Here is a 20680-nt window from a genome sequence, read left to right as displayed (position 1 = left end):
AATCCTGGGTGCACCAAAAATGGGGTGTATCTGTAAACCCTTGGAACTTTGCAGGGCCAGGTCAGAACGAAACACAGCTTCCCCTGGTAAGAAGGCACCTGATGCACCTTCAAAACCCTGCGGTACTGGTATTGGGAATGGCTTAAACACATTATAGTCTATGGTGCAGGAGGCTTAAATACTGCAAGGGAAGATGAAATACCAGCATGCTCAGGCGGGAGGATTGCAGTGGGACGGGATGGAGAGGATGACTCAAATTACACACAGAACCTTAATAAGCTACAAACAGTAGCTTATTAGCCCATTTGTGTGGCGGGGCATCATGGACTATTTCAAAAATAAGCTATTGCCTGTAATTTATTAATCTATCATGATTAAAGTGACATCCAACCACCACCCCACAACAGTCTCATCTCAATTAGCTACTGGGACAAAGATACAAAAAAATTAAAAAACTGAATATGATTCTGATAGTGTGTGAAGGGGTAGTATGGTTAAAGCTTGACCATCACACGCTTTAACCATCCTATTTTAATGGGGCTCCTGTGGACCCCAGCGGCTTTTAAAATATTTGTAAAACATTTTTAGCAAACCTCAATCACGTCAAATTCTCAACAATTTTGGGATCAGCTGTCCTGTGGTGTTTCTTTTCAATCCCTTTCAGTGTGCATGGGAAGGCCATAACATGAGGAGAGACTGGCTTTTTTTTTTAGACTGGATGTACCTGTTGGAAAGCCATGATCAAACATGGCTCCCTACAGCACAAAATCTCATATACAGAGTACACGGCATGAACATGTAGTGTGCCTGCTAAGTGTATGAAGTTGCCCCAAAACTTTCAGTCATGCTACCTTTAAAGTTTTCAAGAATCTCTAACTTCATGACAACTAGAAATCTTTTATTTAATAGAAAAAAAGAAAGATTCTCAAAACTCTTTAAAGAATTTACAAACTTAAATGACGCATTATGCTGTGAATTTAGTTTTGTGCAATTCAAAGAATATATACTTACGTCTGACAGTTTGGTAAGGTATTTCTCAAAGCGTGGCAGGTTGAGGTGCCCACTTTCATTAATATAACCTATCAGAGAATAAATAGTATGATTTATGCTTCCAGTCATGGCTGTCTGTCCTATATATGATATTCACACAGGGTTGGGTCCATACTTGTATCTATGCAAACAGAAGGGCTCCTCCTGTGCATACATGAAGCTGGGATCCAGCAGAAGCTTCCTGCTGGACGAAGGGGATAGGATTTCCTGCTGTGCCCAGAGCACCAGAATAGTAGTGCTGGGGGGGAATCAGCTAAAATCTCAACACCACCTCTTCCTCCAAACCCAGCGGAACTCCACTAAGTCAGTCTGGATCCAACCCATAGTGTTGAGGATAGACAATATGAAAAAAGCTGGTATTTTCCCAAAGTAATAAGAGTATAGGACATCCTTTCCAATTCTGTCATTTCTTGTGTAATAGTTACAAGGGCTTGCAACAAGAAGAAACTTCCAAGGACTATTTTGCAGTAATTATGTGACAGACTGCTTACCTCCAAGTTCAGGCAATATAGCCATGTATGTTCTATAAAGCAGTGGCAGTGCATCATGGTTAATATGCAAATGAGGTAGATGAGGGATAAAATCATTTCCGACAAGAAAGCCCATTAAGATCCAGTCATCTATTATTCTTTCAATTTCATACGTAAATGAAATCTTGCCCTGATAAATAAAGGTAGATACAAATACGTCATAGTCAATTTCAAGAGCAAAGCATTTAACTATTTTCGCCTGTGGTCCATGCTTACTTACTTTAACAGGTGAAAATTCATAGTCAATATATTCTCTCATTAATGACAAGTGCAGCAGATGAAAAGTTGTTTCTTCTGGTGCGCACGCTCTGTAAATCATTGGATACAACTCAGTAATTTGATTGGAATTTACCATTTTATACATCATTCAAGTATTCAAACTTTTAAAGAAAATCTTCAAAACTATGTAGCACTTCTATTTAATTCATTTTTATGCAATTAATATTTTTTCAGGAGGTTACCTTTGAGACTTTTTGCCACCAAATCGAACCTCTTCTCTTAAAAGGGAGAAATGTGGCTCATGACTTGTCAATCCAAGTATAATCTGTTGAAGGAAGCATTTTCAAGATTTCTTCTAGAATCAACCATTTCAACAAGTAAATTATGAATAATTTAAGCAATGCTAAAAATCCCTGATCTAAGACTATCTCACTGAGATCCACACATGCAGTAGTGTTGCCATGTCCCCTCCTTCTGACACTGGCTGCCACACTACTGAACAAGCTGTTTTAATAACCAGCCAAGCACAAAATGTTGAAGTCAGGACAGTGAAAAAGCATAGCCATATAAATTTATAATCCAAGATCTCATTTATATCCCCATAAACAAAGTATATACTTTAAAATAAACATACCAAGTCAGCATCTAAACCATACAGACAGTGTCTCGTGTTTGGATCATGGTCAAGCTTTGCTTTCTCTGACCTTATAAATTCCATAATTTTATGTTCCCCTTCTCCTGGTGTCTGAAGAAAAAAAAGAAAAGAAAATGAGTAAATACTGCTTCAATAAAATTAATTTAAGAAGTCATTATTAATGAAAAATGTAACCTCATGGCCCGATAAGTAGACAGTGACGCCCTGCCAGGATTTGTCTGTGGAAATCTTCATGTTTACGAAATACTTCAGGTGTTCATGCAACCTTGCCATGAATTCAGTCCCTAGTAATAGAAATCTAAAAGTTACACCTTCATACAAATCTCTTCAATTGTAAAAGTTTAACAATGAGCCTGTTCAGACAATACGCTAAGCCATGGTTAGGCCGTTAGCCCTTTTGCAGCCAATGGTTAGTGTGTGTGTTTAAACCATGGATTATATAGCCACCATGGTTAGGAATGGTTCACACAACACACTAAGTCATAATGTTTAGCTCAAAGTGTCTAATTACTATGGCTTAGCATGTCGTCTGAACAGGGTAAATGGTAGAAGTGAGGGGGGACACATTATCTTTTCTTAAACTATATCTTCACACAGTACAATGATAAGCTATTTCAGAAGCACAAGTAACATTTAAAATTGTATTAAAATCAAAGATGTACACCTACAACTGAACTATTTATTATTTATTAAAATCATTTGTATCCTGCCCTATATGACTAGGATCTCAAGGCAGCATACAGATAAAATTATACAACAATATAAAATAATTAATAAATATACATATACTATGAACTCTACAGAATTATAAATTAAAGATATATACCTATGACAAAACGGTGAACTGTACAAAATTCAAAAATGTGATTTGGGATATAATGGGTACTTTTATTTTGCTTCCTTTCCTATTTCTGGTAAAGACAGACTTGGTTTGGATGATTGCACAGGAGGAAGAAGCCATCGGGGCTTCTCCTGTTGTCCCTGTATGTGCAGCACACTCGATCTCCATTTGCATAAGGTAAGACAGTTAAAGACTGAACAGACACCCCTACCTGGTGTAATACAATTGGAATCAAATCTGGCTTCTGTGGGAAGAACTTCTCCTTTTTCTAATGCCTTCTTTATTTTGTCCTCTGCCTCCTTTGCTGACCTATAACAGTATTTCACATTTTAATGCTATAAAGAATTCAAATCACTACATATACATTATCTCAATAACCTCACAATAACCCCGAAAGGGTAAGGTTAATATTATCCCTATTATATAGATTGGGGGGGGGGGGGCAGGGCAGGTAGAGATAGTGGCTTACTTAAGGAAGGCTGCCATCCTATATTGACACCTGGGAGTAAGCCTCACTGAAATCAATGGGGCTTACTTCAAAGTAACATGCATAGATTGCACTTTTAGTGAATTACAGCCATGAGATTGCCCTGCATCTCATACCCTTACAGTACAATCATACACATATTTACTTAGAAGTAACTCCCAATGTGTTCAATGGGGCTTCCTCCCTAGTATGTATGTTTAGGACTGCAACCTTAGATTTTCCTACTTCAGAGCAGGGAAGGTAGACAGGGTGGGTGGGTAGTGAAGCACTGGATGCCACTATCTGTGAAAGACCAGATGCAGGGGGGGGGGTGCTTCTGCTTGAAGACACTCCATGTGCCTTTGGGAAGAAGTGGGCAACAGCTCATTGCTTTCCAGCCTTTCCCATTGGAAATACAGGTGGAAGCACTGGATACTGAGAGAGAGAGAGAGAGAGAGACCTGATAACCAGAATTGTTGGCTTGGCCAGACATTAGGAAGGACTAGAACATTTCTGGAACAAACAGAGGATTAAATCAAGTGAGCAACAAAAACAGCATAATTACATGCTGAAAGTATAAGAGAATAGAGCGTAAAAAAAAGAAAAAGAAAAAAAGGAGGGATAAGAATGCACACACCTAAAGCGTCTGCCACGTTGTTGGTTCATTTTTGCTCTTGGAGCTACTCCATCAACTGCCATGAAGAAAACCTTCTTTGGTTTAATAATGCGAAACAATACTTCCAAGTAGTGAAATATATCAGCAAAGATCTTGTCTTCAGAGATTCTGAAGTGGACATCATCATCATTAGGGTGTGAACACTGGTGAATTATACCATTCATGTCCAGGTACAAGTTGTCAAATTCTGGAATCTAGGAAACACATTTGGCACCATTAATCACCTAATTGCAATTCCCCCTCTTCAGGCATTAACAAACAGGCTCCAATATCACATACAGCAATATTCCTCCTTCTCAGAAAAAAGCTTATTCATTTAATGTAGGTGGTAATTACATTTTGAAATTTTCATCAAACTTAACCATACCTAAGCAATGTAGCTAGAGATCTCTTTTAAAAAACACACACATCATTAAATAAAATACTAAATTTCTCTGTAATTTAACATAGTTACAATTAACCTCAGCATAAACATGCTAACCCTATACCTAGTTTTTCATCTCATGAAACTACCTCTTTCCAGCTGAACTAACAGCTCTTGCTTCTTGAAAGTAATGGGGTTTCTGTTTCTCTGACTGAAGACACATGTATAAAGACACAGGATAGATAAGATTGTAGTTCTGTATTTATTTGCTGGTGGAGTTGGGCCAAGCAAGGCAGAGAAGCTCGTTGAGACAGAAAGAGAATATAACAGGGTGGATAAAAATCAATGCTTAAAAAAAAATCCAAAAAATTGGACAAAAAAATAATAATCAAAAGATATTTTTTCCAGTAACTATCAACCTTCCTTTGACCTATCAGTCATTGTTTGCAAGGGCAATGCTGGGTCAAAACAGAGTGAAGGAGAATGGAGAAACATTAGAAATAAAAAAAGACAAAATTGTCCAGTGTGCATCTTTCTGTATTCTCATATTAAGGCTGCAATCTTGTACCCAATAACCTGGATTAAGCTCCATTGAACTCAAAGGAATTTATTTCTGAGGACATGTTAGCATAAGTGACTCCATTTTCAAAAGGAAACTGAAGCAGCCATTATGCAGTAAGCGAGGCGTCACGTACCCGAGGGTGTCTCCTTGTGTCTGTCTTATCTAACAAAAACAAGAGCCTCGGCTCCAGCGCAAAAGTTAGTTTACAGTAGAGCAAAGGGGTTGTTTAACAAAGACCGTTATGCCCCAGTGTTACGTTCTGATTGGTTCATGCTGCTACCGGGCACTGCCCTTTGCAGGCTTCAAATGCTGTACTGAATTCCTTGCTTCTCTGTCTGACTGCTCGCTTTCAAAGAGACCCAGACCTTGATTATAATCAATAAAGCGCTTTTTGAACTCTCTGTCGCTGAAGTGTGGAGTTGTGCTTAGGGGCAGATTGGACCCGTCCCTGGGGCGAAGAACTTGTGCAACAATTCTGGTGCCGTGACTCGGATGAAGCCCTAGCGTCGGCCTGTGTCTGCCAGTGGAATGGGGAGCCTTGACTGAGAGGAAGCGTACGCCAGGAGATTTCTTCTGCCTCTGGCTTGGTTGGATCATGCGCTGTGCAGACCATGGAGACTGAATTGATGGGACCGTTCGAGCCAGGGTTGGAAAATTGACTCCACCCGACAGACGGAAGGGAACCAGGCAGCAACAAATTGCAGTCAGACGTGACAAGAAACGCCGAAACTGAAATTGCGGCTGTTTGGTAAGTAGAACCCCTATTCCAGGGACCCCAAGTGACAGGGAAATGAGGGAGTGGGTGATAACTCTATAGGCCCCAGGAATGGGAAGTTCACAGTTCGCATTGGAAGAGTCCCCGAGCCCATTGGGTTGCTGTCTTTGTATTTGGAAAGCTTTCATTGAAATGGAGATTTGAAACTGTGTAAAAATGAGTTAAAAAGAGTTTTGTGAGTATGAATGGACGTCTTTTTGTGTTGGATTGCCCCCTGGTGGATCTTTCAATCCAAAGTTAATTTCAGCTGTGCATGCTGTAGTTACAAAGGATGGCCATTGGAATCAATTTGTATACGTAGACAAGTAGTTAAGTAATGTACCGTTCATAGGATTGTCGGCTCCTTGGATGTTGAAACGTAAGATACAGAAAAGCAATATTATGTTTGTGCAAAAGTGAAAGAAAAAGAATTTTCAGTTTGTGTTTCCACCCGGCCCAAGTGAAGAAATTGATGCTTTTATTTCCCCTCCTGCGGCTAGATCCCCCTCGGCGTTACTTCCCCCTCCTCTGCGTCCTTCCCATTGTTTGCTGCTTCTCCTGTTTTAATGCGCGCCACAGCTAGAGATAAGGGAGTAACCCTTTCGTCTGGGGAAAGAATGAGCAAAGTTTTTAGATGCCTTTAAGTGAAGAAATCTAAGGAGATAGAGTGACTTTTGTGTATGTGCCTTTCACAACCTCAGATTTGTATAATTAGAAAATATAGAACCCCACTTTCACGGAAGACCCCTCAAAGCTTACCAGCTTAATGTCTTCCTAAGCTTTTGAAGACTTTACTGCCTGAAGTTAAAGCTCAAATCCTTGCAAGGGCTAGACAAGCCTTCTTAAAACAGAACTGAAGTGCTACGGAAGCACAAATAGCGCAGACGTTTTGCCAACCGGAGCCCCTGCCTGGAATCACATGCAAGATGAAGAGAGAGAGAGAAGGCTGCAGCCTATTTTGTCTTAATATGTGCAGAGCAGAGTGAAAATGAGAACCAGGGGTGGCTGGGAAAAGGTTGGAAGAGTTGGTTTGAAAGACGTGGTGAAGTTGAAAGGTTTTGAAGAGAAGAGGTGAAGAGATAAGAAGTTCATTGACATGGTTTTTGACCAGAAGAGTGGAAAAGGGGGGTGAGGCCCCGCCTTGAAAAGGTTTTGAAAGTGTATGTTTTATTAGAAGAAAAGACATTTGAAAGGACATTTGAAGCACTCAAAGGAAAATAAAAGTAGGAACAAGAGAGCGCCCGCCCCTGGTCAGTGCCCCAACTCAGCACATGTTTTATGCAGAAGAGGATTGAAAGTGTCAGGGACAAGGGTATCTCCTCTTGAAGCACCCTGTGGCAAAGTAGAGGGGGAAAAACAGTAATTGGAGTGGATGGACAATTTCAAAATCTTGACGTCTCGCGCCCTCTGCTGACGAAAATTGGAAATACTGAATTGCTATATTTGTGTGTGTGTTCTGAATATTGCCCAGTGGCTCTTTTGGGCAGAGATATTCTAATTGCAGGCCCAAATTTCCTTTGGCCTAATAGAACACTTGAAGTGCTTTTGCCCAAACAACAAGGAGGCAACTACCAGATGGCCCTTTTTACCCTGCTCCAAAATGAATCTCCAATGTGAGAAAGCAATGAAGACATGCTGATCTCAGAAGTGGATGTATGGGACAATGCTGGGCCAGCCTGAGCACTAAATGCAACTACAATTGAAGCCTAGAAGCACCCCTGTGTCCTTGCGTCAGTATCCTTTGAAATTAGAAGCCAGAAGAAGAATACAGCTATTTATCGCTTTTTAAGAATGGACTCACGAAATGATTAAAGCATTTGAAGAACTTAAGCTTGCACTCCAGTCACCACCAGCACTAGCCTTACCTGATAGAAGAAAATCTTCTATCAGGTAAGCCTCAGGTGTGCTGTGCCAAAAAGTCAAGTCCCACCTGGAGACCAGTGGAGTACTATTCAAAAGTCCTGGATCCTGTAGCCAAAGGTTGGCCAGCCTGCTTACGTGCTGTGGCAGCAACAGCACTCTTAGTCGCTGATACAGACAAATTAGTGATGGAAGGTGACATAGAAGTACTGGTACCTCATGGAGTCCCACAGATATTAGGAAGTGGTGGAGGAAGCCGACACCTGAACCCCACTCGCCAGTCCAGATATGAGATTAGCCTCCTCATGGATCCAAGGCTCACCTTCAAAGCCATTGCCTCATTGAATCCTGCCACATTGATGCCTGAACCTCAAGGAAGTGAAGATGTTCCAGAGCATGATTGCCTTGAAGCCTTGCAATTTGACATCAAACCTCGCCCAGACCTGTATGATGAAGCTTTAGTAGATTCAGACCTCAAGTTGTTTACAGATGGATCCAGCTTTGTACAAGATGGAAAAAGATATACAGGAATGGCAATAACAGATGGAAATGAAAATGGATCCAGCTACAATTAAAGCTTCCTAGCAATTTTTCTGCACAAGCAGCTGAACTCGTAGCATGCACAGAGGCCCTGAAACTTGCTTCAAGCAAAAGACTAAATTTATTTACTGATTCAAAATATGCATTTTCTGTAATTCATGCACATGGACAGATTTGGAAAGAAAGAGGATTTGTGACTGCCAGTGGGCAGCCAGTGGCCCATGGAAAATTAATAATTGATCTGTTAGAAGCCCTGATGTTGCCAAAAGAAGTGGCAGTTGTCCATGTTCGAGCACATAGAGGAGAATCAGACCTTCGACAAGGGAACGCCTACGTAGACAAATTGGCTAAACAAGCTGCCATGATTGGAGCTAGTTGAATGTACATAGTACAGCCTGTTTCTCAGCATTTGAATCCACATTATGAAAAAGAAGACTTGAAATTGGCACAAGAACTCAAAGCTTTTAAGAACCCAGAAAGATTATTTGTCACCCCTGATGGTCGATTTGTAGTACCAAGAATCATCATGATTATCCTGCTTAAAGACCTACATTCCCAAGATGGACATTCATCAGCCTCTTCAATGGTTGAAGGACTTTTGAGAACCATGATCAGTCAAAGAATATGGATAGATGCTCAGCGAATTGCTTCTACTTGCCCCATTTGTCAAAAAGTAAATGCATCAAGAAAAGCCCCTGCAGCCATGGAAGGGAGGCCATGGGCTTGTTATCCTTTTTAACGTATCCAGATTGACTTTGCTGAAATGTAAAAGCTTTTTAAATACCTACTTGTTCTTGCTGACTAACTGACTGGTTGAGTGGAAGCTTTTCCCTGCCTGAAACCAAAGAATCAGATCTAGGCAGCCATTTTACTTCTCAGGTAGTGCAGAACATGGCAAAAGCCTTACAAATAGACTGGCACCTGCATACCCTATGGAGACCCCAATCTAGTAGACAGAGAGAGTGTGAACAGGACCCTGAAACAAACCCTAGCAAAAATTCAATTAGAAACCTCCTTGAAATGGGTGGATGCACTTCCAATTGCGTTATCAAAAGTCAGAAAAGGTCTTAAATTGTCTCCTTTTGAACTAATGTTTGGCTTTTCCCCCTCGGGTTTAGTGGGGGAACGAGAAGAAATTAAGTGGGAATTGGGGAATGATTTACTCTGAGAATATATAATTGCCCTGCAGTCTGTTCTCTTCCAGCTTCATCGTTACGCTGCACCTTTCCAGAGATTGCCACTTGAAGGACCCATCCACCCATTCCAGCCTGGTGATAAAGTCCTACTCAAAAGGTGGAATCCTGAAAAATTGGGGGAAAAGTGGGAAGGTCCTTACTGCATTGTACTTGTAAGTCATTCTGCTGTGAAGTTATTAGAGACAGATAAATGGCCCATCAGCCTCTGCCTCCCCTGAGTACCGGAAACTCAGAGGACACAGGCGAAACTGAGAGCAACAGCCCTCTGCCTTCTGGCGCACCGGAAGCTGCCAGAAGCACAGTTGAAGAAACCAGCACGGAGCAACCTAAGTACTCAGCCCAACATTTAGGGGGCACTAAAGTTAAATTTTATAAGCAAAACCAATGAACTTACATTTGTGTGAAGATTGTGTAGCTGTAATTTTGATAATTCTTATCCTGCTCATAGGTTTCTTACTTTGGTGGTTCAAAGTTCTTCTTTAATTGCCATGGCAAATGTCTTTAAGAATTTTACCTATATTTGTGCCTTCTACCATTCTTAATAACTTGACTTCACTCTACAACTGCCAAATGTTCTTTGCAAACCCTCATAATCACCCTCATCTTCCTGCCTTGCAAAAGCTTGTGACAACCACACAAGCCAAAAACTTTTAGATTTGTGAACAACTAGAGAAGAAAGATGTAGAATGGTTAAAAGCTCAAAATTGTGCACACATGTTATGGTTTGATTCCACCCAAAGACTTTTAGAGCCCTATGTTATTGATGAAAAGAAAGTAAAAAAAAAATCTATATGCAGTAGCACATATAGTTTTAGTGACATGCCCTCCTATAGTCTTACCAATCCTACACTCTATGGTTTAAATTTCACAGATGTCATTTGGAAAAATGAATCAGTGGCCTTATTAAACAAGTCTGTGTTCTTTTTCAGCGAAAGTGGACCCACTTTCATAAGTCTTTCATAAAACAAGACAAACACCCACTAATGATCTATATGGATGGCTCACTAGTTGGTTACCCAATACGGGGTGGTTAAAAGAGGGATTTATTGCATTACGTCTTATTGTAATGATTTTGCTTATCCTTGCTTTTTGTCTTCCCTGTATTTTGTCTCTTGTGAAAAATCTTGCAAAATCTGTAATCCACCAGCAAATGTATTTGCATTGTGAAACCTTAGCCATAGATGACCTAGAAGAAGCTAATGCAAAGCAAGCTTGAGTTTTAAATTGCTTTAAAGGGGGGAAATGTTAGCATAAGTGACTCCATTTTCAAAAGGAAACTATGAAGCAGCCATTATGCAGTAAGCGAGGCGTCACGTACCCGAGGGTGTCTCCTTGTATCTGTCTTATCTAACAAAAACAAGATCCTCGGCTCCAGCGCAAAAGTTAGTTTACAGTAGAGCACAGGGGTTGTTTAACAAAGATTAGAAAGACCGTTATGCCCCAGTGTTACGTTCTGATTGGTTCGTGCTGCTACTGGGCACTGCCCTTTGCAGGCTTCAAATGCTGTACTGAATTCCTTGCTTCTCTGTCTGACTGCTCGCTTTCAAAGAGACCCAGACCTTGATTATAATCAATAAAGCGCTTTTTGAACCCTCTGTCACTGAAGTGTGGAGTTGTGCTTAGGGGCAGATTGGATCCCGTCCCTGGGGCGAAGAACTTGTGCAACAGACATGTGTTAGGATTGTGCTGTTAATGTCAAACTATCATGGGTGTTTGTTATAGGAAAGACTCTGGTTTACACATAGCTCACCGTGGCTGTTTTGAGGTTGTACATGGCTTGTTAACTGTGGCAACAACCCACCCTGTGCTGGGTTTAGACATCATGATAAGCAACCCTCATATAACCCATGGTCTGATTTAGGGTTATGTAAGGCTTGTTTACCCCATATGTAACCCACAGTCACCAACATCATAGGTGAAATAACCAATAAGTCAGTGTCTCGTCCAAACCCAGCCAATGGCCATGTTCATGTCCCAATAAGCCAGAGTTAGGGGTAACCCTGGCTTATTGTTTACAAGCTGTGTGTTTGTAGTTTAATTGTAACGAACTGTTACTGTAAGCAATTTAACTATAACAATTGTTTGTGATGCAGTGCCATTATCACTAGTGATTTATGAACAGCATTAATTTAGAAAAAAATATCTTCTATTATTTTTAAAGATACCTTAAGCAGCTTATAATAAGTAATGCATCATGCAGATAATGCATTTCTGCTGAAAAATACTTTAAAACTCTTAATAACTCTTAAAGAGTTTTAAAGTATTATTTACTGTTTTACATTGTTCTGTTTTTATGCGTATGCCGCCCTGAGATCCCAGTGATAAAGGGCGGGATACAAATGTTTTAATAAATAAATAAATATTTAGTTTGCTAACTTAAGAGGTTTTACTCAAGGGCAGCATAGAAATATTGTTTTGCTGATACTCAATACCTTTCTTCCTTTTGCTCATTTGAATACCTCCAGAGTTTTAAATTCCAACCTTAGCTTATATGAATTTCTCATTGTTTCTCAATAATCACAAGTACTGTGATTCAAGGAGGGTAACTCCAGCAAACAAATGAAGTACATCTACCACCAGATTGGCTAGTGCCCTTCAGCACAGTATGGTGACAGCTGCCTACCAGTTATTTATTTATAATATTTATATACTGCTCCCCAAAGATTTCAGAGCAGTGAACAACAAACAGAATAAAAGAATAAAAACATCATATTAAAAATTACATTTTCAAAAGAACAAAGTTCTGATAAAACGGCAGCCAGTCATTCAGGGAAAGCTTCCTGGAACAATGCTTTCAGGAGGCGCTAGGAGCAATACAGCATTGCCACCTGCCTGAACATTCCATGGGGTCAAGGCACTGAAGGCTCTTCTCCTGGTGGACTCCAAATGAACCATAGGTCCATGTGGAACCAGCAAGAACATACAGATGACCTTGCTGGTGTGAGGGTGACATTTTAATAGGTTACAACATGAATTATAGTCCATTAACAAATAATTACTTTTCAGTTTTACCATTTAAACAAACTCATTGGGAACTTTAACATCACACAAACTGCCATTAGTTTGTGAATGTGCAAAGGCTGGACTGGAATGGCTGAGCAGAAACCCTGCTCTGCTATCAAACACACTTAGAATCATAGAATAGCAGAGTTGGAAGGGGCCTACAAGGCCATCGAGTCCAACCCCCTGCTCAATGCAGGAATCCACCCTAAAGCATCCCTGACAGATGGTTGTCCAGCTGCCTCTTGAAGGCCTCTAGTGTGGGAGAGCCCACAACCTCCCTAGGTAAGTGATTCCATTGTCATACTGCTCTAACAGTCAGGAAGTTTTTTCTGATGACGAGCTGGAGTCTTGCTTCCTTTAACTTGAGCCCGTTATTCCGTGACCTGCATTCTGGGAGGATCAAGAAGAGATCCCGGCCCTCCTCTGTGTGACAACCTTTTAAGTATTTGAAGAGTGCTATCATGTCTCCCCTCAATCTTCTCTTCTCCAGGCTAAACATGCCCAGTTTAGCCTGGTGGATCTGTGTAAGTCATTATCACTCAGCTTTACCTAACTGACAAGGCTACTGCAAAGCTAAAATGCTACTCAACTCCTCAGAGGAAAATCAAGATACACATGTAATATGTAATTTGGCTGAGCTAAACAATGGTAAGCAAAACACTGATGTACTAGGTGCCATAGGCACTTAATTTAAATGTGTCTGTGTAGTCAAAGCCTGCATTAACATCTTCACCCAATAGGGGCAGACGTTCTAACTAGTGCATAGCTTTGCAGTTGACACAGTTTGAAGCCGGGGGAATAGTCGTAGGAACAGAGTAATACTGCTGCCCTCCTGCCCTGACGATGGGGCAGCTCCTCTTCACAGGAACAGAGTAGACATATTCCTCCCTTGGCAGGGCAGCAGCGGTAGTTTCACTCAGACGGGATAGCCACAATATATCTGACACTAACAGCTGCATAACTTTGCTTGAAACTAAGGGCTGTTCCAACCCATATGAAGTTGAATATGTTCACTAATTTATTTTTTTAAAGTACCAAAACATTTCCAAAGAATTAAAGGAGAAATAAAATATGATTAAAATATTTTCACTGTGACAGAACAAGAAACTTTCATGCAAAATGAGCTCATATTTTGTCAACCATTTCCATATAGAAATAACTGCAATTTAAATATAACACTGTGAGCGAATACATATTTCTTCCAGGCATGATAGTTTAGTCCTGTATTCTTATAAATATAAACTACAATAAACCCTGGAAGTGACACATCTGTATGTTATCATGCAGTCCAGCTCTAGACATATTTATTCAGAAAAAAGCAAATAAAAGACTTGCTCCCCAGTACAAACTTACTACACTGGACCAAAGCTTAAGTGTAAGTTTCCTGACAATATACAGTAACTGTAGCTACAGTGACTGCTTTTGGAGCAGATTTCTGAAACAAAGTGACACTACCTTTAAACCACAGTGGCTTTACAATGGTTTAAAGCAGCCATTAGAGCGTAATCCCATCCATGTTTAGACAGAAAAGAGTCCTCCAACTTCCAGAATTCCCGAAAAGTCTTCAATTGGTAGATCACCAGGTTAAGACATTATGGTTAGCAAATAGGTAATAGTGGTTGGCAGTGCAATCCTATCTGTGTCCTCTTGGAAGTGGTAGTTCAATGGGACATACTTCCAGGTTAGTTTGCATAGATTTACAGCCTGAGCAACTAAATATTCTTGGCAATCCCATTCCCAAACACAGGTTGCCAAACTTTCCCAGGTCAACAACCTAGAACATTTTCCACCACCTTCCCCCTCCTCCTGGGTATATTCAACACGTATACAAACTAATTATGGTTTTAATGCTCTGCTCTTCAAAACCGATATAATTTTTTTAAAAAACATATATATATATACCAACGACCATATTTAGTAGTATTGTAGTAAACCTGAGCGCCTGCTGTAACATGCGTGGTTGTGGGTTTAACAGAGAGAAGTACAAACTCCACAGTTGGGCAATGCCTTTATTTTTTGTTGTTGTTGTTTATTCGTTCAGTCATTTCTGACTCTTCGTGACTTCATGGACCATCCCACGCCAGAGCTTTCTGTCGGCTGTCGCCACCCCCAGCTTCCCCAAGGTCAAGTCTGTCACCTCCAGAATATCATCCATCCATCTTGCCCTTGGTCGGCCCCTCTTCCTTTTGCCTTCCATTTTCCCTAGCATCAGCCTCTTCTCCAGGGTATCCTGTCTTCTCATTATGTGGCCAAAGTACTTCAGTTTTGCCTTTAATACCATTCCCTCAAGTGAGCAGTCTGGCTTTATTTCCTGGAGTATGGACTGGTTTGATCTTCTTGCAGTCCACGGCACTCTCAGAATTTTCCTCCAACACCACAGTTCAAAAGCATCTATCTTCCTTCGCTCAGCCTTCCTTATGGTCCAGCTCTCGCAGCCATAGGTTACTACGGGGAATACCATTGCTTTAACTATGTGGACCTTTGTTGTCAGTGTGGTGTCTCTGCTCTTAACTATTTTATCAAGATTTGTCATTGCTCTCCTCCCAAGAACGAAACGTCTTCTGATTTCCTGGCTGCAGTCAGCATCTGCAGTAATCTTTGCGCCCAGAAATACAAAGTCTGTCACTGCCTCCACGTTTTCTCCCTCTATTTGCCACTTATCAATCAAGCTAGTTGCCATAATCTTGGTTTTTTTTGAGGTTTAACTGCAACCCGGCTTTTGCACTTTCTTCTTTCACCTTTGTCATAAGGCTCCTCAGCTCCTCCTCGCTTTCAGCCATCAAAGTGGTGTCATCTGCATATCTGAGGTTGTTAATGTTTCTTCCTGCAATTTTAACTCCAGCCTTGGATTCGTCAAGCCCAGCACGTCGCATGATGTGTTCTGCATACAAGTTAAATAGATAAGGTGAGAGTATACAACCCTGCCGTACTCCTTTCCCAATCTTAAACCAGTCCGTTGTTCCGTGGTCTGTTCTTACCGTTGCTACTTGTTCGTTATACAGATTCCTCAGGAGGCAGACAAGATGACTTGGTATCCCCATACCACCAAGAACTTGCCACAGTTTGTTATGATCCACACAGTCAAAGGCTTTAGAATAGTCGATAAAACAGAAATAGATGTTTTTCTGGAACTCTCTGGCTTTCTCCATTATCCAGCGGATATTGGCAATTTGGTCTCTAGTTCCTCTGCCTTTTCTAAACCCAGCTTGTACATCTGGCAATTCTCGCTCCATGAATTGCTGGAGTCTACCTTGCAGGATTTTGAGCATTACCTTGCTGGCATGTGAGATAAGTGCCACTGTACAATAGTTGGAACATTCTTTAGTGTTTCCCTTTTTTGGTATGGGGATATAAGTTGATTTTTTCCAGTCTGATGGCCATTCTTGTGTTTTCCAGATTTGCTGGCATATGGCATGCATCACCTTGACAGCATCATCTTGTAATATTTTAATCAGTTCAGCTGGGATACCGTCGTCTCCTGCTGCCTTGTTATTAGCAATGCTTCTTAAGGCCCATTCGACCTCACTCTTCAGGATGTCTGGCTCTAACTCACTGACCACACCGTCTGAGCTATCCCCGATATTATTATCCTTCCTATACAGATCTTCCGTATATTCTTGCCACCTTTTCTTGATCTCTTCTGTTTCTGTTAGGTCCTTGCCATCTTTGTTTTTGATCATACCCATTTTTGCCTGGAATTTACCTCCGATGTTTCTAATTTTCTGGAAGAGGTCTCTTGTCCTTCCTATTCTATTGTCTTCTTCCACTTCCGCACATTGCTTGTTTAAAAATAATTCCTTATCTCTTCTGGCTAACCTCTGGAATTTTGCATTTAATTGGGCATATCTCCCCCTATCACTGTTGCCTTTTGCTTTCCTTCTTTCTTGGGCTACTTCCAGTGTCTCAGCAGACAGCCATCTTGCCTTCTTGGTTTTCTTTTTCTTTGGGATGTTTTTTGTTGCCACCTCTTGGACAATGTTGCGAACTTCTGTCCATAGTTCTTCCGGGACCCTATCTACTAAATCTAGTCCCTTAAATCTGTTCTTCACTTCCACTGCATATTCATTAGGAATATTAGTGAGCTCATATCTAACTGATCTGTGGGTCTTCCCTATTCTCTTTAGTTTGATTCTAAATTGTGCAATAAGAAGTTCGTGATCTGAACTACAGTCAGCTCCAGGTCTTGTTTTTACTGTCTGTACAGATGTCCGCCACCTTTGGCTGCAAAGGATGTAGTCAATCTGATTTCGGTGTCGGCCATCTGGTGAAGTCCATGTATAAAGCCGTCTTTTTGGTTGTTGGAAGAGAGTGTTTGTTATGCACAGTGAGTTGTCCTGGCAGAATTCTACCCCATAAAAATGTGCAAGTTTTCGAGTTCTCCAGAATCTTCATCAGGCTAGGTGGTTCAAAAAGCAGGGGATAGAAATACATATTGTATTGGTTTCTTTTCTGGAAGGGCACAGGGTCCCTTCGTTAGGCAGAATAAGCAAATGCTAACGCCACACAGGCTTTAGGCGGCTAAAGGCGCGAGCATTTCTAGTCCCTCCCGTTCGCGGCGCTTCTAAGGGCTTCACACGTACGGGTCAAACGGCAACACTGCCCGGAGTTCCAGAGATGCACCGCGGTGAACGCTCGCACGGAGCCTTAGTGGCGGTTTGCAGAAAGCCGCTGCCTCAAGCTCAGCCACTTCCAGGCGACGGGTCAAGGTACGGTTGTCAGAGACACCCCCGGAGGAACCAGGCGCTGTCTCCCAAACGGACCTGCCCGTCCCGCCAAGCAACGCCGACTTCGGGAGAGGAGCGTCAGCCAGGTCTCCCCTTCTTCTCCTGCGTCGGTGCGGGATGACTAGCGAGGGTCCCCCACCACAGACCCTCCACCGCGGAAGTGGGAGAGAAAATGAAACGCAGCCATTTCTTACCTGATGCTCCTTCACCACCTGACTGAGGCAGGGATACCGCTCCGAGACCCACCGGTAAAACTTCGGCACCCCCATGGCGGCTACCGCCTCCCACCTCAGCTGCCCGCTCAAGCTCCAGCCCTGCCGGACCCAAACAACCGCCCTTGCTACCTTCTCTGCCTGTGCCTGCCTGACAAAACACTTCCTTCCGCCAAGGGCCTGAGCCAGCCATAGAGTAGCTCTCGCTAGAGCGACCGGCTCTGCGTCGAAGGGTAAACAGGGCCGGACGCGAGCGCAGCACGTACGTCCACTCGCTCGTCCTACTGGCAGCCGCGGGAACTGCGAGCTTATTACTATTCCCTTGCGTCGCTGATACCGCCAGCCGGGGGGAGGCGGGTAGTGGAGGCTGGTGGCTCCGACCTCGGTAGGGCTGTGATTCCTTACTGGGTTTCACTCAGAACCAGCCAGAACTCTGAAGGAATTATTATTATTATTAATATTTATTTATATAGCGCCATCCATTTTCATGGTGCTATACAGAACAAAACAAAACAGAATACAAAACACCCTGCCATATGGCTTACATTCTAAAATCACAGTAACATGCAAACAGGGAGGGGAAAGGCCAACCAGCATGGGGGACAATAAAACCTACAAAGGTGCTAACCTATTTTGGGGGTAGGGTTCAGGGCAATGGATAGCTCCTTTAAAGTTCTGGCTGGTTCTGACTAAAATCCAGAATGGATTCATAGTGCCACCAAAGCTGGAGTCACGAAGGAAGCCGCATTCTTCTGCCATCCACCTCTTTACTTTTGTGGCCAGAAATCCTTCCGTCCTGCTACAGAAGAGGCGGTAGCAGGAGGGAGGGATTTCTGGCCAAATGAGGACAATTCAATCAATCAAATGAATTATTTTTAACAATCATACAGAACAACACACCATCCCATCATAAACAAAAGGGACGTTGACACGTATCAGTAACTAAACGACTCAAATCAAAATGAAACAGGTAAGGGGCTTGGATAATAGACCTAAATTTCTTTTGGTCAGAGCACCTGCACTTGGCTGGCAAGGATCAACAGGTGCAACATTTCTCCATTAAAATTATTAAGGCCATAATCCTATGCATGTTTAGACAGGAAAAATGCAATCATATGCCCAGTTTGCTGGGAGTATGTCCTGTTGAACTTAATGACACTTGCTTCTGAGTAGACTTGAATAGGATCACGCCCTAAACCTGTACTAATGCTTACCTGGGACTGGGAGTAAGTCCTATTGAAGTCAATGGGGTGTAATTCTGAGTAGATGTACAGGAGTGCACTCTTAAGTGAGAAAGGCAGCTTCTTCCCCTGCGGAATTTATCACACAACTGTCGGAAGCCCTGCAGAAAAAGAATACGGACACCCTACACCAGATCATAAAAAACAGTGCAGGGGCCCAAAGGGACTGACAGGGGAAGACCCCAGTGCCCCTATGTTGACACACCTCTCCTATTTTTAAAAGAGGTGCAGAAGCAGGATTTTCAAGAGATGCATCTTTTATTTTGCATGCATCACACATTATACCAGAGAGCTTCGGCTATTGGGCGGTATAAAAATGTAATAAATAAATAAATAAATAAATACCTGTTGAAATGTCTTCTACGGCAGGGGTAGGCAACTTGTGGACTACAATTTTCTTCAGCTTTAGCCAGCATAGCCAAAGGTACGATATAATGGGATTTGTAGGTAAAAACATTTGGAGGAGAACAAGTTTCTCATCCCTGTTCTATGGAATAGGCAACCTGGTGCCCTCCAGATGATTGCAGCTACAACTTACATAAACCTCAACCAGCATGACCAGGGAATCTGGGGTCGTAGTCCAAAACATCTGGAGGGCACCAGGCTGCTGCCTACCCAAAATAAAGCCCTCTCTTCCTTTTCTTCTGGTCATACACACTGTCCTGATCCTGGAACTTTCAAGCAAAGCCTCAATTCTCAAAGCTCAGAAAAGCTAAGTAGGTCTGAGTCTACATCAGTGCCTGGATGGGAGTCTGCTTGGAAATCATTGTGCAATAGCTTGAGCTCCATAATAGAAAAAGGCAGGATAAATTAATTAGGGAAGCATGAGGGTTTTTTGTTGTTGTAAACAAACAGAATAACATTGACTTTTGAAAACATATTAAATTGTCAGTTGGTGAAAATGTTATCACTAAAATTTTAGTGAGGCATAAAGGGGGAATTAAATCAAATATAGTAGGACAATTTCAAGACGACTCAGAAGTTGCAGCTAGTGCAAAATGCAGCAGCTAGACTGCTGGTGGGTACATCTTACAGAGACCATATAACACCAATCTTAAAGCAATTGCACTGGCTGCCTACACCCTTCCGGTCAGAATTCAAGGTGTTGGTAATGACGTTTAAAGCCCTAAACGGCTTGGGACCTCGATACTTGAGCCTCTCCTTATATATGCCTGCCAGAGACTTGAGATCTGTTGGAGGAGCCCTTCTCCGCATCCCACCAGCATAACACATTCACTATGATGGGACAAGGGAGAGGGCTTTCTCAGTTGTGGCACCCCGACTGTGGAATGCAGTTAATGCTATTAACAAGCAGCAGTTAATGCTATTACATAGGGTGACCATATGAAAAGGAGGACAGGGCTCCTGTAGCTTTAACAGTTTTCAGGCTCCCAGCAAAGAAACATCTCACCCCCAGCTGCAACATCTTTGGGGGACTGGGAGCTTAAGAGGCAGGCTCCTACTACCTGGGTTTTTGACCATCTGATCCAGCCAGGAGAGGAAGGCCTGCAGAGCAAGGGACCAATCAGCAGCTACTGTTGTCCTGCCTAGTCTGCGGAACCTCCAACTGCCTCCTAGCAGACAGGCTCCCAGCAAAGAAACGTCTCACCCCCAGCTGCAACAACTTTGGGGGACTGGGAGCTTAAGAGGCAGGCTCCTTTGGGGGCGGGCTCACCGCCAAAAGGGGGACTCCAAAGGGGTTTGCCAATTTGGGGAAGCCACTTCAGGGCAGTACACAAGGGCGAGGGCCTGTCCCCTTGTTTTGTTTTGTTTCTTTTCTTTTCTCC

General features: G+C 42.2%; 1 protein-coding gene across 3 annotated transcripts in view; it reads right to left on the bottom strand.

The window, feature by feature from the left end:
* The window catches only part of XRN1 (5'-3' exoribonuclease 1), a 64298-nt gene extending 46495 nt beyond the window's left edge, over positions 1-17803 (bottom strand). For all 3 annotated transcript variants that reach the window (XM_063132158.1, XM_063132160.1, XM_063132159.1), the window contains exons 1-9: positions 17635-17803; positions 4399-4631; positions 3507-3604; positions 2629-2738; positions 2434-2544; positions 2042-2124; positions 1801-1888; positions 1542-1710; positions 1012-1079 (exon numbers count right to left, since the gene is read on the bottom strand). In XM_063132158.1, the coding sequence (XP_062988228.1) occupies positions 1012-1079; positions 1542-1710; positions 1801-1888; positions 2042-2124; positions 2434-2544; positions 2629-2738; positions 3507-3604; positions 4399-4631; positions 17635-17709 (1035 nt within the window). In that variant the 5' untranslated portion in view covers positions 17710-17803. The remainder of the gene's footprint in view (positions 1-1011; positions 1080-1541; positions 1711-1800; positions 1889-2041; positions 2125-2433; positions 2545-2628; positions 2739-3506; positions 3605-4398; positions 4632-17634) is intronic.
* Between the last annotated feature and the right edge of the window lie 2877 nt (positions 17804-20680).

This window comes from Elgaria multicarinata, chromosome 8, assembly GCF_023053635.1.
Source record: "Elgaria multicarinata webbii isolate HBS135686 ecotype San Diego chromosome 8, rElgMul1.1.pri, whole genome shotgun sequence".
NCBI classification, from domain to species: Eukaryota; Metazoa; Chordata; class Lepidosauria; order Squamata; family Anguidae; genus Elgaria; species Elgaria multicarinata.
The sequence above is the reverse complement of the archived record's forward strand: the minus strand, read 5'-3'. Positions and strand labels throughout refer to the sequence as shown.